We start from the raw sequence: 16,902 nt of genomic DNA, 5'->3' as shown, positions 1-16,902 counted from the left end.
CCGCAGACCGCACCCTCGCCACCGTCCCCCGCATCCGAAGAGTGACTGCCGGCGGCAGATCATTCTCCCACCTCGCCGCCAAGACATGGAACACCCTCCCCATCCACCTGCGGCAGACCGAAGACCTCGTAACCTTCAGGAGACTCCTCAAGACCTGGCTCTTCGAACAATAGCATCGTCCCCTCCCCCCCCAGCGCCTTGAAACCCTCACGGGTATGTACTGTGCTTTATAAATGCTATGATTGATTGATTGATTGATTGATTGATAATGATAAGTGAGCGTGTCTGCTACTTGATGTCTGACCTGGCGTCATTCTTGTGGGGATAAAGTAAAGTTTACTAGCAGCTGAGGTATCACTGCAGATGTTCAGCAATAGAGCTCTCTAGGCAACTATCAGGCGTAATATGTACAAAGGTGATGGTAACGGTTATATGCTCTACAAACCTTCTACCACTGGTCTTATTTTGGGGGTGAAGGAAGAGTTCAAACTACTTGTCCAGATGATCTTGGGATTTTAATGGAAGATTAATGTATTTAGATCTGAAATGGTGGGAGGGGAGTAATGTAACATTAAGTGTAGGTCTATGATCAGGCTTTGAACATTATACTGCAGCAGACTTCCAATGACAGAAACCTTCTTACCAAAGAGTCGGATCACACCATCAGCTGCACCAGTGACCAGAAGGTTCCCGTTGTGGTTGAAGGCCGTGCAATTTATGGCAATGGGTTCTGGTTCAAGGGAAAAGTGTAACTGTGACAGAGAAAATGAAAAGACATGCTTACAGGTTTTTATTTCAACTGTACGTCCTCACCGACCCAAAGCAAAATCTCATGAGCCTTTGTCATGCTTGCATTTCGATTTCAAGTATCTTATCTCTACAGATGAGAGACTATATTTCTATAAAAGGGAAGACCACTGGTACAGTACAAATACATTTTCAGATGGCTTCTTGGTCCAATAGAGCAGACTCTGGAAAACGACTGACCCATTCACAAAGCAGGAATACTTCAAGAGTAAGTCCTACACTCTGGAAGGATGAACATATGTAGCCCACCTCCCCAAACTCTTTTCTCAGACATCTAAAAACACCTGTACTGGCTGAGAGAGATGACACCTGTTGCCTATTTTATTTACTTGTAGCCAGGATCATGTTCGCATAACCCTGAGCACAAAGATTTCTTACCCATTTGTCTGGCAGGTTCGCTCTTCAACACCACAAACGTATCAGTTTTGTTATATAAGGCACAAAAACAAAAGCAGAGTGGCTTACATAGCACTATCTATTCTGCAGCTGCAGACAAGTTATGAGCTGGGAAGGTTCACGGCTAAGACTCAATAAATACTCCCATTGGAGGGAGACTTTGTGCACATATACACACAGATCACAATATACTTCAGCCTCCACCAAATGTATAGATTCTGTGGACCGTTAGGACAATGGTGTTCCATCTGTCCACCTCACTACTGGAAGACTTAGCAAGGCATTAGCCTTAGGAGTCACCTAAGCAGTTACGTCACATGGTCGGCAAACCACTAAGAAAACTAAGGACCACAACCTGCACCTTTCAAATTAGGACTAGGCCTTGAGGTCTAAGATGTGCACACCATGTGGACAGCATGCAAATCTGTAATTCCAATACACATCATATAATCCTAAATCATACTTTTCTAATAAACACTAAGATTTTCACAACTGACCTGTGGTGAGATAGAGTATCCACCTGAAAGAGTATTATGGAATGTAAGTATCTTGTTCTTCAGATGGACACTTCTTACTGCAGACTCCTCCCCTTGAGAAAAAAACCTCCCCTTCTGAATTGATATGAAAGCAGCATCTCCCCAGATGATGAGTTTGTGTAATAGCTCGAGAAAACTGCCAGGACTGAGCGGGTAAAATACCCTTCCCCCCCCGGACCTGGCTATCAAGGCCGTAGTTCCTCATGAACATATGGAGCGACACCCAAATCACAGCTTGACAAATGACCAGAACAGGCAGCAGCCTTGGCTCTGGTCGAATCTGCCCTTAGCTCTTCTGGGTCAGCTTCTTGTCAGATGCATAGCAGATCTTCATACAGAGAACTATCCACCTCGATATGGTCATTTTCTGCACTGCCTTACCCTTTTCCACCCCAGTGAACCCCAATAGGAGCTTGTTGTCCACCTGATGGTCTTTTTTACAATCGATCTCAAAGCTCAAAACTCTTTTTAGATCCAAGTGGTGGAGTCTGTTGTCCTCTTTCGAAGAGTGAGGTGGAGCAAAGAAGCCGGATGGCAATGGTGATGTCTGACATGAAAGGGCAATCATAAACACAATACTGGGCAATCCGGTGTCCCTAGGAACCTGGGTATAGATGTTATACAATGAACACTGGTTCCCTCGAAAGAGACTCAGAGCCTATGCTTTTTATGGAACAGTAGGATGCAACCAGGTTGGTGATTTGGAAATCCAGAGAACTGTAGGATGCAATCTGGTTGGTGATCTTAAAAATCAGTTGTTTCATTGTTGTACATATATCTATACACACACACACACACACACACGCGCACCCACACACACATACATATTCCTACATCAACAGTATCACAAGTAGGTGCTCCAAACTAACGGTGCATTGATCGTGCTTAGTGAAAGATGGTGAACAACAGTGTGCAATACTATATGAAACCAAGAAATGTTAAATTAAAAACCTAAATGTCTCTTTGAACATAGACTCAGAATAGCCGTACAAATTCCAATGTCAACTGTAAACATTCGTTAAAGTCAACATTTACACGCCGATGTTTCGACCCCTATTGAAACACTTTGAGGTGTCTTCATCAGGACCATACTGGTAGCCACCTACAATTATCAAATAATAAAAAGTCACCCATTGCAGATACACAAAATAAAGGTACACTGGCTAAAGATTTGTCAGAAACAGTTTTACCCCTCCCCATAGGTCAAGATTACTTGTGTGAATACCCCTGAGGCGGAAAGCCGGGGGCCGTGTGAGTGCAACGCTGTGTATTTTTTTTAAATAATCGTGTGTTGTGCGCTGCGTGGCGTGTTACTGTTCGCCTCCTGTGAATTTTGTACACGCTCGCTTTTCTGTTTGTTTTTAACTTTAAATCCTTACCTTGCGCACAGTGTACTTGGCACTACCGACATCCTTGCCATCCCGCTTCACTCCCACCTCAGCTCCCCTCCTAGCCGGACTCCATCTTTGCTTGGGACACCTGCCATTGGGTTAAGCTCAGGGTGGCCGCCATCTTGGGAGAAGGCAGGGGTAGCGCTCTAGTTGCGGCTGCCTCCCGCCCTCCCTGGCTATTTAATGCTCGCTCTTTCACACCCGCACAGATTACTTGTGTGAATACCCCTGAGGCGGAAAGCCGGGGGCCGTGTGAGTGCAACGCTGTGTATTTTTTTTAAATAATCGTGTGTTGCGCGCTGCGTGGCGTGTTACTGTTCGCCTCCTGTGAATTTTGTACACGCTCGCTTTTCTGTTTGTTTTTAACTTTAAATCCTTACCTTGTGCACAGTGTACTTGGCACTACCGACATCCTTGCCATCCCGCTTCACTCCCACCTCAGCTCCCCTCCTGGCCGGACTCCGTCTTTGCTTGGGACACCTGCCATTGGGTTAAGCTCAGGGTGGCCGCCATCTTGGGAGAAGGCAGGGGTAGCGCTGTAGTTGCGGCTGCCTCCCACCCTCCTCTTTCCCTACAAAATGACTATGTTCCCTAGACGGCGCAGCGGGCGCGCCAAAGGCGCGCCGACGGCGCGCCAAAGGCAAGCCCGTCTGCGCCCGTCCGCGGCCGGTTGGGGCCTGGGGCCTGTCACTCTGCCCAATTTCCATCTTATTCCCCTAGGGACCTAATTTCCTTACACAAACCTTGGCCGCTGGTTGCTACTAGTTATTTAAAACTAAAACAACTAGGCATTCTCCAAGCCCGCAGGACTTTCCCTGAGTTCAGGACTCTTCTGTCTTCCCTTACCCCTGAACACAGTCATCTCCCCTCCCCCCAAATCTTTGTCCGCTCAGGCACCTGCTAATATGGAATTAGCAATCATATATCTTAACACTCGGTCGTTAGTCAGCCATCAACTTGACATATGCCACCTCCTGGACTCAGACCGACCCGATATTCTACTCATAACGGAGACTTGGCTGAACGAGGATTCCTCCCCTGATATTTTGGCAGCCATTCCACCTGGGTATTATATCCTTCAAGCCAACCGTCCAGCGGGGAAACCTGGTGGCGGCGTAGCCGCCATTATCAAACTCCCCCTTAGGTTTACCTCCCTCTCCCTACCCAATATTCCCCAGGTCGACTACCTAGCCATCCGTTTTGAATCCTCGGTGTCTCCCCTTACCTGCGTTCTGGTATATCGCCCCCCCAACCTATGCCAAATTTTCCCTCGCTCTTTGGCGACCTACTCTCCCAGCTTACCATCAACTATTCCAAACTCCTGGTTCTGGGAGACTAACTACTGGCCGTCAGACGCCCATGAAAGCTCTCTCTCCTTGGCCTTCACCGACTTATTAAGTGGGCTCAATGGCCTCCAACACGTCCACACGGCCACTCACTCTAAGGGCCATATCCTTGATCAAGTGTGGACCTACAATCTTGGAATTAAGTCGCTCATGATTTCACCTTGTCACTGGTCGGATCATTCCTTAATTTCTTTCTCTCTTCTGGTCCCTCCACCGCCTCCGCCGCAGCCGAGGCCCTAGCCTCCTGGCCCGCAACTGGAATAAAGCAGACCTCGACTCATTTTTTACCTCCTTAACATCTTCGGTTCCACCCAGTCCCGGCTCCATAGACTCCCAAGAAGCCGCACTTGTCAAATGGCTAGAGTCCACCAGTGACAAGGTTGCCCCCCTCAAGCTAATCAGAACTAAGCGCCCTCATGACGCACATCGATGGTTCTCGGACAGCCTTAAATCTTTAAAACTGGGACTCCGCCAAGCCGAGCGCCGTTGGCGTAGAAACTACGACCACTCAGAAAAACTACAATTTTTAAAACTTTCTGGCGAATACAAACAGGCTATCTCAGCCGCCAAAACTGCTTACTTCTCCACAAAAATTCTTAATTCTGCGCAAAAATCTAAAGAAATTTTTGCCATTTGGGAGGAGCTCTCACATCCTGACAGGGTGACTCTTGAACCCCTTCCTTCCCAGGCTCTATGTGACTCTCTTAATCAATTCTTTATAGACAAAATCAGCAAAATTAAAAATAGTATCTTCTCTGGATCCCCGGTGATGCCCCCCACAGAGACCATTCCCTTCTCTAATCTCCATTCCCTAACCCAGTTTCCCCCTATAGTAGAAGTAGATTTTCTTTCCCTGCTTAAAAAAGTTTCATCTGGCTCTCCCACGGACTGTTGCCCCCCTGCGATTCTTCGTGCTGCCTTTTCGGCCTGCCCCGCCCCTCCGCTAGCCCTCCTGAACAATTCTCTTCTGTTCGGTGTGGTTCCTAGCCAGTTCAAGAACGCTGAGGTGGTTCCCATACTAAAAAAACCTAATGCTGACCCCGCAGTTATGGGTAACTTCCGTCCCATCTCCCTTCTCCCTTACTTGAGTAAGGTACTCGAGACACATGTGACCAGTGTCCTCAGCTCTTTTATTGAAGAGTCCAACTTCTTAGACTCCCAGCAAGCTGGGTTTAGACCTGTTCATTCGACGGAGGCGGTTATCCTCTCTGTCATGGAGGAACTCCGTAGAGGCGCCGACTCTAATATTAGTCAAGCTCTGATTCTTCTAGATCTATCAGCGGCCTTTGACACGGTCGACCATACCATCTTGGTCGACCGTGTCAAAGAGGCGGGCATCAGTGGGACGGCCCTCAGTTGGGTTTGTTCCTTCTTGACGAACCGCCACCAATCTGTCCGACTCTCCCAGTTTTCGGCTGACAAAATGAAGCTTACTTGCGGCGTTCCGCAGGGTTCGTCTCTGTCACCACTTCTATTTAATTTGTATCTCACTCCCCTTATTCGCTCCCTCCGGGGAAGGAATGTCACTGCATTTAATTATGCAGATGACATTCAGCTTGTCTTCAATCTTGACTCCTCGGACGAAGCGATCCAAGACTTTCAGCTCACCCTCTGTCACATCAGTAATTGGATGGGCGCTCACCATCTTAAACTTAACCCCGACAAGACGGAGCTTGTTCTTGTCGGAGGCCTATCCAACCCTTGGAAATCTACTTTCTGGCCCTCTTCCCTTGGCCCCTCTCCTTGTCCGGCTGACAAGGTGAAAAGCCTGGGAGTCTACATTTTCCATGATCTTTCAATGAAACACCAGGTCAGTGCCACTGTGTCCTCTTGCTTTTTCCAGCTTAGGAAGATCCGGAAAATAGCTCATTTCTTGACCACCGAGGCTCTCACCCTGGCACTGTTGGCATTAGTCATCTCTCGGATTGACTATGCCAACGCCCTGTATGTAGGCATCCCACAATATCAAATTAAAAGATTACAGCTGATACAGAACCAAGCAGCCCGCCTGATCTATCATCAACCCAAACATCTTCACGTTTGACCTCTGCTCAAAGCCCTTCACTGGCTTCCTGTTTCGGAGCGTTGCAAATTCAAACTTGGTTGTTTGACCCATAAATCTGTGGCCGGCATTGGCCCTTCTTTCATTTCCTCTCTCCTGCACCCCTACGTTCCCCCTAGGCACCTCCGGTCCTCTCACCATGCGCTCCTCCAGACGCCCAGGTTTAGGCGCAAGAAACACGGAGGCCTCAGATTTTCTTTCCTGGCTCCCTCCTTTTGGAATTCACTTCCGTTGGAACTTAGACTTTCCCCCTCTTACCCTCACTTTAGGTCTCTTCTTAAAACTCACCTTTTCCGCAGCATTTATACATAAGCACTCTTTTCTCCCCTTTTGCGCCTCTTCTCAAGTAAGTGATTAGCGCCAAGAAACCGTCCGGTGTAAGTTGCGCTTTACAAGAATTTTTTACATTACATTACATTACATTACAAGTTCACAAGGAATTATCTCTTGCCGCATGCAATCCATCAACTTACGGATCTGCAATCAACCAATTCGCAAACAACTAGTATCAGTTAACCATATTATATCTACAGGGGCGTAAAAATATTATTTACCAAGAATGCAAGGGCTGGTCACCTTGTGGTACCAATATATCACCCTAGAAAAGTGTGCCGTTTCATCCTAGAAAGTGCCAATAAGATTAGATTCTGTTGCATCATGACCACCTTATATGGCTTGACCCACTGTAGAACCAACTACAGAGATAACCAATTCGAATTGTGGAATAATAGTCACAAAAAGACTCTCAAGGGACCGAATATGAATATTTAGAAGAAACAAAACAGGCCTGCTTGAGAAAAAGCACCCGCTCTGGATGACCAACAAATGATCACACATTCGGAAGTCTGTAGATAATAAACAAGAGAAATATACTCAGATGTTCCAAGAAATAGCAAAAACGGGCAATATTGTACTATTGTGCCATCTAGTGGACAAAGTACTCATGTACAAGCGCTGCAGCCGTCAGACGCAGAGCGGTTGCGGGTGAGCTCCTATTATAACTTGTAACACGCATAGCGTGCACGTGGCCCGGAACGGTGTCCGTGGGGCAGAAAATACTGAAAAACAAGTTGTACGGCTAGTTCATACAACGTGTCATGGACATATTTATAAGTTAAATTACGAATTCTCAAAACACCAAGTGTAGTTTTAAACCATTAAAGACTAAAATTAATAGAGAAGTAAGTTCCTAGGGTATGATCAGATGTACAGACCACAGATAAAAAGTTACATTCAGTTTAGTAAAGAATGTACAGTTAAACAATATGGATACACTCCCACCAAATCATGTTTTGAAGTAACCAAATGCATAGAACATTGCTCCCTGCACAGAGATATACATAGAAGCTGAATATGCATTTGCATACAGTAGTAAAGGAAGCTTTTTTTTCTTCAAAAAGTGCAGCTGAGTCTATCTCCAGTTCTTTGCATTATTTAGTCAATTTGTTACGGAATCTACGCGGCCAATCTATTTAAGTTCCTTTTTCATCAAAATCTGTAATAGAGTTCCTCCTCTGGAGTCGGGCAGTGCCAGTGTTCAATCAAGTGCCAGCGCATTTCCTCTGTTGGATGTTGTTGAAGTTGGTGGTGTACCATGAAAGGAGCTCCTCTGACATTGCATCTGATGTGACTCCTGTGTCGCAGTACACAATTCTGGAGTTACAATTTGTCAATGACCTTAATTCAATTTTAGTGTTCCGATGAGTGAACTGTTTGGTGTCTGACATGAAGGGGCGTTAAAACTTTCAGCAAATATGGCACCCTAGTTCGCAACACCAGTTTGTCTGGAAAAATTGTAGTATATGGTGGATGAACAGATAAAGTCCATAGCTCACTTACGTGAAAACTGATGTTATAGTTTTAAGGAAGGCTGTTTTGAGAGTCATGAGGAACAAAGGCCAGCTGTGCATTGGCTCAAACGAACAAGTTACTTACCTTTGGTAACGCCTTATGTGGTAGAGACTCTATCTAGCCCATGGGTACTCACAAACTTTCAGGGGAAAAATTTACAGTGTGGTTTCTGGATGAGGGCCGCACCGGTGGGGGCGGGGCCAGTGGGGGTGGGGGCAGGGCTAGAGCAAAAAAAAAAAACTATGACCATGAGGTTGAACACAGGCCCCTGCAGCGGATGCCTTCGTCCACTGAGCCACCAGACCCGGCATTCACACATCTATATCTATCTATCTATCTATCTATCTATCTATCTATCTATCTATCTATCTATCTATCTATCTATCTATCTATCTCCCTCCCGCCCTCTCTCTGTTTCCCGCCCTCTCTCTCTCTCTCCCTCTCTCTCTCTCTCAGTCTCCCTCCCTCTCTCTATCTCTCTCTCCATCACTGTTTGTCTCCCTTTCTCTCTGTCTCCTCCTTCACTCTGTGTCTCCCTCTCACTCCGTCTCCCTCCCTCCCTCCCTCTCTCCCTCCCTCTGTCTCACTCACTGTTTGTCTCCCTTTCTCTCTGTTCCCCTCCCTCTCTCTCTCCGTCTCCCTCTGTCTCCCTCCCTCTGTCTCCCTCTCTCTCTCTCTGTCTCCCTCCCTCTCTCCATCTGTCTCCCTCCCTTCCTATCTCTCCCTCTCTCTGTCTCCCTCCATCTGTCTCCGTCTCCCTCTGTCTCCCTCCCTCCCTCTGCCTCCCTCCCTCAGTCTCCCTGCCTCTCTCTCTCTCTCTCGCTCCCTCTGTCTCCCTCTCTTTCTCTCCGTCTCCCTCCCTCTCTCTCTGTCTCACTCACTGTGTGTCTCCCTTTCTTTCTGTCCCCGTCCCTCTCTCTCTGTCTCCCTCCCTCCCTCTCTCCGTCGCCCTCCCTCCCTCTCTCCGTCTCCCTCCCTCGATCACTCTCTCTCTCCCTCTGTCTCACTCACTTTGTCTCCCTTTCTCTGTCTCCCTCCCTCTCTGTCTCCCTCCCTCTCTGTCTCCCTCCCTCTCTGTCTCCCTCCCTCTCTGTCTCCCTCCCTCTCTGTCTCCCTCCCTCTCTGTCTCTCTCCCTCCCTCTGTCTCACTCCCTCTGTCTCACTCCCTCTGTCTCCCTCCCTCTGTCTCACTCCCTCTGTCTCACTCCCTCTGTCTCACTCCCTCTGTCTCACTCCCTCTGTCTCACTCCCTCTGTCTCACTCACTCTGTCTCACTCACTCTGTCTCACTCACTCTGTCTCACTCACTGTCACCCTCTCTCTCTGTCTCCCTCTCTCCCTCTCTCTCTCTCTCCCTCCGTCTCCCTCCCTCCGTCTCCCTCCTTCCCTCTCCCTCCCTCTCTCTCTCTCTCTCTTCGTCTCCCTCCCTCTAGCTCTCTCTCAATCACTGTTTGTCTCCCTTTCTCTGTCTCTGTCCCTCTCTGTCTCCCTCCCTCTCCCTCTCTCCCTGTCTCACTCACTCTGTCTCCCTCCCTCCCTCCTCCGTTCTCCCTCTGTCTCCCTCCCTCCCTCTCCCTCTGTCTCCCTCCCTCGGTCTCTGTCTCTCCCTGTCTTCCCCCTCTCCCGGTCTTCCCCCTCTCCCTCCCTCTGTCGCACTCGGTCTTCCTGTCACCTCACCCCCTGCTCTCACTCCCTGCTGCCCTCCATCACCTCACCCTGCTGTCCTCCTCACCCTCTGTCACCTCAGCCCGCGCTGAGACAGCTTCCCGGGAACACACACAGCTGCCGCACCCAAGTACTTCACAGGTCTTTTAAAGACTATTCACTTGTTAATGAGGCTTTGTTGTATTTCACCTCTTCTTAGCGCCCCTGCATCTCCACTCAATCAGAGGGGAGATGCAGGGTGAAATACAGCAAAGCCTCATTAACAAGCGAATGGTCTTTAAAAGAATCGCCCGGCCCCCATAGCTCGCAACCGGTGATATAAAAAAAACACAGGTGTATGATGTCTGCAAGGTCCGCGGGCCGCTAAGGAAGGCTTGCCGGGCCGCTGGCAGCCCGCGGGCCGTACTATGAGTACCCGTGCTCTAGCCGCACATTCCTTACCTTAGAATTAATCCCAGTCGTCAGACTATCCGGACATTTTTCATGAGCAGTACCCCTGTGTGCCTGAAGGTGGTGTCAACAGCGGTGTCCGTGCCGGAAGTGATGTTTGCGCTGTGTATGTAGTGGCTACCCATGCACGCTGACATCAGTAACTTTTCATGACTTTCCACACCAGAAGTGCAGCGCCACAAAGTAAACAGACCACTGGTGTGTAAAGCTAGGGCCCTGAAAGGGAAATACTTTGTCCCTTGAAATCCGTTCGCAGAGCGGGGTGGATGAGTGGGTTGGTAAGGAATCTGCAGCTAGATAGAGTCTCTACCACATAAGGCGTTGCCGAAGGTAAGTAACTTGTTTGTCTAATAGAGACTTCTGGCCATAAATTCCTTACCTTAGAACAGATACCCAAGTAATACCTTCCTGGAGGTGGGTCTGCGGACCAAGTTCACATTTCTGGAAGAAAGGAAGCTCTTGTACATAGCACCAGTTTGTGTGGGTAGATGTGAAGATAAGGAGACTTGAATGACAAGCCCTGAAACTCACTGACCCTCCAGAGAGATATTATTACCACAAGAAAGGCTGTTATGATGGTAAGCCTGAGTGGACGATTGTGCAGAGGCTCAAAGGGAGCTCACAGAAGGAAGGTGAGGATGACATTGAGAACCTTCCAGTGATGTAATATAAGCCCCCACAGCCCCTGCAGTGTGGCGACGGCCCCCTCAGCAAAAGTGCTAGGTGGTGGGCCAGGGAGGGCGGGATCCTTATGTGCTTTGCAGGGGGGGCCCTCAAGTTTCGTTACGCCACGCCACTGGGACATAATGAAGGGAGTGAGAGGGACCAAATGTTGCAAACCTTTTTTAAAACCTTTGTACAATAGATGATTAGAAAAGGGAAGGTTGGACAAGCAACTGTAAAAAAGCTGAAATTGGAGATAGATATCGCTTAACAGTGCCCAGAGCAGAGCCCTGCTGGGCAAGAGAAAGAACAAACAGGAGCACCTGACAAAGAGAGGCAGAAAGGGGATCAATGTGCCTGACTAAACACCATGCAACAAATTTACGGCAGGAGTAAGCAGTCTTGGAAGAAAGATGCCCAGCTGCCAAGTCAACATTACAGACTTCGGGATAAAGGTCAAAGGCTATCAACTGTCTCCGCTCAATCTCAATGCAAGAAGGCCGAGCATTGACAGGTTAGAGTGGAAAATCCTCGCAGAAGATGCTCCCGAAGGGGCAGCCTGATGGGAGGACCAATGGCCATGCTCACTAGCTCGGGATACCAAACTCTACATGCTCAGTCCACAAGGATGACTTGCGTCTGGTCGTTCCTGATCTGCTTTAGAACTCTGGGCAGAAGTGGTATGGGTAGAAATGTGTACAGGAGGCCTGAGCTCCACTTGAGACGAAAAACATCTCCGAGCGAGAGCCACCTTGGAAACTCCAGTGCGCAAACTGTTGATATTGCATGTTCTCTGCAGTGACGAACAGATCTAACTAAGGCTCTCCCCACTGCTGAAAAAGACCTTACAACACCCCTGGATGAAGACGCCATTTGTGATCCGCTAGGGCATCTTCAGCTGAGTTAGTCTGCTCTGGCATTCAAAGAAACCGCCAGACGTTGAACCACCAGGGATATACCCTTCTGTTCCAGCCACGTCCAGAGATACAGCGCCTCTTGAAACAGGGTCAATGACTCTACCGCGCCCATCTTATTGAAGTACCACATGGCGGTGTTGTCGTCTGTGAACGTTTGCATTAGCCTTCCCTGGATGGAGGATGGAAAGGTTTTCAATACCAATCGAATCGATGGAGCTCCAACAGGTTGATGTGGAGTCCGGATTCTGCTAGAGACCAGAGTCCTCTGATCTTCACTTCTCCTAGACGGCTGCCCCTTCCTAGGATCTGTCACTACTGTCTGATCTGGCTGTGGAAGCGAGAAGGGTCCCACTGCAGAGCCTGCATATGCCAACGGGCAAGTGTCACAAGCAGGAGGCCATGAGGGCCAGCAGCCTCAGAGTCAGTCTCACCAAAAACAAGGATAGAGGCTGACCCATCATTATCATAGCCCAAATATCCTGGACTTGCTCTTCAGAGGATAGGCCCGAAACTGCACTATGTCCAGAATAGCTCAGATGAAAGGGAGCGTCTGAGAGAGAGTTCGGTATGACTTTGGGACAATGACAGAGAACCTAGGGGAATGAAGGAGGTCTGCCAAAGTCTGGCGGTGGGAGCCCACCTTCAATAGCCAGCCACCGTGAATCGCAGGTAACGCCTGTGTGCAGGCAGAACGAGAATGCGAAAGTAGGCAAGAACGTCCAAAGCGAACATCCAGTATCTAGAGTCTAGTGCAGACAGGACCTGAGCCAGAGTGAGCATCTTGAATTCTCCTTCTTGAGGAAGAAATTGAGAGAGCGTAGGTCGAGGATAGGACAAAGGCCTCAATTCTTCTTGGGCACCAGAAAGTTGCAGGAATAGCAACCACGACCCTGCACTCTCTCTATGGCTCCTTTGGCCAAAACAGCCAACACTTCCTGGCGGAGAAGAAATAGGTGGTCCTCCCTCAGCCTCATGAAAGTGGGTGGCATGGAGGGAGGGATAGTCTCGAAGGGAGTAGCCCCTTTGGACAATCAGACAAACCCACCTGTCCCATGTTATGGACTGCCAGTGGGGCAGATAATGGCAAATCCTGCCTCTGACTGGGTGTTCATGATGATAAGTAGGAAGACTACGAGGATTTGGAGGGGGGGCTGGTGGACTGACCCTCCCTATTCTTTTGTTTGTTCTGCCTTTGGAGTATTTTGGTTTCACTCAAGAGCTGCACAGACCTGGAGCTTTCCCGTGGACTGTGCAACTGTGCCAGGAAAAATGTGTTAGAAGGTATATGGGGAAATGCACTTTTGGGGTCTTTTGCATGCACAGATAAGCACATCATCATGCATGCACAGATACATGCACCGATAAACACAAAACAATTACACTCAGTGTTAAATGTACACACATACACTTCACATCATCTGCAAATTCACAAAGGTGCATAACCCCCTCATTCTTCCTGGCATATTTAGTCAAAACTGAGGCACTTATGTTCCTGCAGAGAAGACGTACAAAACAGATGCACTAATCACTCTTCTATGTAGAACAAATCGGAAAAATAATCATAGGGCCAATAGTCATCCATTGTGCTTTTGCTTCTGCAGATGAAGAAAGTGAAGTCTAATTAAATAACTGCAGTTCTCAGTGTTCTGCTTGACATGAATTGACACAGTTGTATCATTATTTTTTGTGGGTCGGTGTGTAAGTAAAAAAGACGTAATAATATAAAAAGATCAAAGTGTGTGTAAAAACAATTTTTAATCGGTTTAATCTAAACTGAAACAATAGAATTTTAAAAATGAGTAACAGAAGCCAGTCTCTTTGAATGTTTTAATAATTTCAGCCTCACAGCACAAAAGGAGCGTTCTGTGCACATTTTCAAACATACCATTGTTCTCTATAATTTGAGTGCTAAGAGCTTCCCTAGGCCTTATAGGACATCAAGGCAGCTACAAGGGGGCACCCATTTGTGGTAAAGTGGACTCAGTGACTTTAAACAGCTAGAAGACTACTTTGAATAAAAGCCAAAGTGCTATGACAAACACAGATCTGGGACACATAGCTATCTTATCGAAAACAAGCATTGGCAAAGCCTATAGGCCCCACCTTTATAATGTGATTGCTGAGATGTTGGCTTTGCCAATGTTTGTCTGTAACGTATTGTTCAAAACAGTAAAACAAATAAGAAATCTCAAAATACTGGATGGAAAAACTAACAGATTTCTGATGGTTTCTAAAAAATTGTACAGTGAATTAAGTACTTTCAATCTTTATAAATGGCATGGTTTATTTTTCAAATACATTTCACTCGTGAAACTCCTAACACATTTTTAAAAAGAATCAGAAAATGTCTAAATGAAAAGGTACAATTCTAATTTATTTTCTACAGCATTCAGCCACTTGTCCTCTTTTTAAGCCCAGAGAGCAGATTTATGGACCTCCAGGAGAAGTGTTATGCCAAGTACATCTTCCGCCTCAGACACCATCTGAGTGAGTGTAGCAGATGGCTCTTCTGCCAGCGCCATAAATGCATTTGTGTGCCAAAGCATGAGCTTTCATGCAATTTGTGGAATGCAAGAGATTAAAAAGAACAACCGTTATAGTCTGTTCTTCAGCCACACCCCTGGAAACACATCCATCTTGCTGTGCTCTTACAGACAAGCTGATGGTAGGCCACACAGGAAACTGGGGGGGAATCAGTACCAAAACAGTGAACTAAGAACACATGCACTCTCATACTGTACCTAGCACAGAAAATCTCGATCTCTGGAGGAAGCAGACTCTCACGGAGTGCAGATGCTCTTCGTCTAAAACCTCTTCTCTTCCGTAAGAAAAGAACATACGACAGAGCCTTCTCCGGAGTGGCACCTAGAATATGGAACTCACTCCCACCAGGCATCAGGAAAATCTCCTCTACTTCTACATTAAAAAAAGAAGCTAAGGACGTCACTAGCAAATACTTGAAACTCATGTTCGATCGAAGCAAGGAGAAGGGGGTCCTGCCCCGCGACCAGCGCATCGCGACTATAGTGGCACTCCCTAAAGAAGGGAGACCCAAAGACTCCTGTGCCTCCTACAGGCCAATCTCGCTCCTCAACGCGGAGCCCAAAAAACTGGCAAAGACGCTTGCCAACAGGCTCAAGGCAGTGCTTCCTTCGTTGGTCCATCCGGACCAATCAGGCTTCATGCCCCATCGTAACACGGCCCTTAACATCAGACGGTTGCACGGCGTTCTGGGGCAGCGCCACAGACTGCAGGAAGATGCGGTGGTGGTCTCCCTAGACGCCACAATGGCCTTCGACACCTTGGAGTGGCCTTACATGTTCGCGGTCCTGCATAAATTCGGATTTGGCCCTCACTTCATAGCCTGGGTGCGTCTCTTGTACACCGAGCCCCTAGCGCAGGCACTGGTCAACAACAAATTGTCCGAGGTGTTCCCGCTTGCCAGAGGGACTAGGCAGGGCTGCCCCCTCTCTCCTCTTCTCTTTGCCCTCTCCCTTGAGCCGCTCGCGGCCTGGATAAGGCAGGACGTAGATCTCCGGGGTATAGCGTGGACGGAGGGGTGGGAGGACAGAATATCCCTTTATGCCGACGACATTCTCTTATACCTTTGCAGGCCGCGCAGGTCACTCATTGTGGCACTCGACATATTTGCGAGTTTCGGGCGTAACTCTAGCTTCCGGATCAATTGGGCCAAATCACATCTTTACGTCTTGCGGGGCGACCCCCCGAGGCTCCCTGATGCGTGCCCTCTCAGGGTGGCGGAAGACGGTTTTCGGTACCTGGGAATATTCATCACGACTGACAAGACCCTGATGTACGAGCGCAACCTCAAGCCACCGTTGGTTCGGTTGCAGAGAGAGGCCAAGGCCTGGCAGCGCCTGCCACTGTCTTTGTTGGGCCGGGCAGCCTTATTCAAGATGCTGGGGTTGCCACGGTTCCTTTATGCGCTACAAAACTATCCCGACTTAGTCCCTAACACCTACTTTGCGGCGATTGATGCAGCGCTGCGGGACCTCATATGGGCGGGGTCGCCCCGAATCTCGTTGACTAAACTCACATTGGGGTGGTACGATGGTGGTATAGCCCTCCCCGACATTCGTAAGTATTACTGGGCGGCCCATCTCACAGCGATCAACCACGGGACATACGGCGACGGAAACGACCCAGCGTTCGGTATGGATAGATGGCTGCTTCCCGGCGGGAACTACGAGAGAGCACTCTACTCCAAACGAGGTACACATGGCCTCACGGGTCCTACCCTTCATTCGGTACAAGTCTGGCGCATGGCCAATAGGAAGTTCGGATGGGCGGGAGTCCTAACGCTAGCCACACCACTCTGGGCGTCTGAACAACTTGCCAATCTTGGACGCACGAAGGGCTTCCGCAACTGGGACTTGATAGGCATCTACCAAATCAGAGACATCTGGGGCCCCACGGGGATCCGCACGTTCGCCCAACTGCAGGACACATATGAGCTGGCACACACTGAATACTTTCGATACCTGCAGGTGCGGCACTCCTTACAGGCCAACATTACACCCGAAACTAAGCCACCGCCAGCCTCCCCGTTGGAAGATAGGTTACTGGATGGGTATCTCCCAGAACACGCCATCTCCCTCACATACAAAAAACTAATTAACAACTCCCCCGATCTGCTGCTGCCCCTCAGAGAAAAGTGGGTCGCTGACGGGCTTGAGATAGACGACGAGGAATGGCTCTATGCGTTAGCCTCCCCTAGGGAGGTCGCGATATCTGCCCGGCTGCGCCTGATCCAACTCAAGCTTTTACACAGAATTTATTTCTCCTGTACTAGGCTACA

General features: G+C 48.5%; 1 protein-coding gene across 6 annotated transcripts in view; it reads right to left on the bottom strand.

Annotated features, from left to right (window-relative positions):
* Positions 1-16,902, bottom strand: part of WDR91 (WD repeat domain 91) — a 194,654-nt gene that overhangs the window by 17,380 nt on the left and 160,372 nt on the right. For all 6 annotated transcript variants that reach the window (XM_085651980.1, XM_085651984.1, XM_085651979.1 and 3 more), the window contains one exon: positions 644-752. In XM_085651980.1, coding sequence (XP_085508106.1) covers positions 644-752 — 109 coding nt within the window. The remainder of the gene's footprint in view (positions 1-643; positions 753-16,902) is intronic.

The sequence above is a fragment of the Triturus cristatus genome, chromosome 4_1 (assembly GCF_964204655.1).
Source record: "Triturus cristatus chromosome 4_1, aTriCri1.1, whole genome shotgun sequence".
Taxonomy (NCBI): domain Eukaryota; kingdom Metazoa; phylum Chordata; class Amphibia; order Caudata; family Salamandridae; genus Triturus; species Triturus cristatus.
Note: the sequence above shows the minus strand (reverse complement) of the source record. Positions and strands in the feature narration are given on the sequence as shown.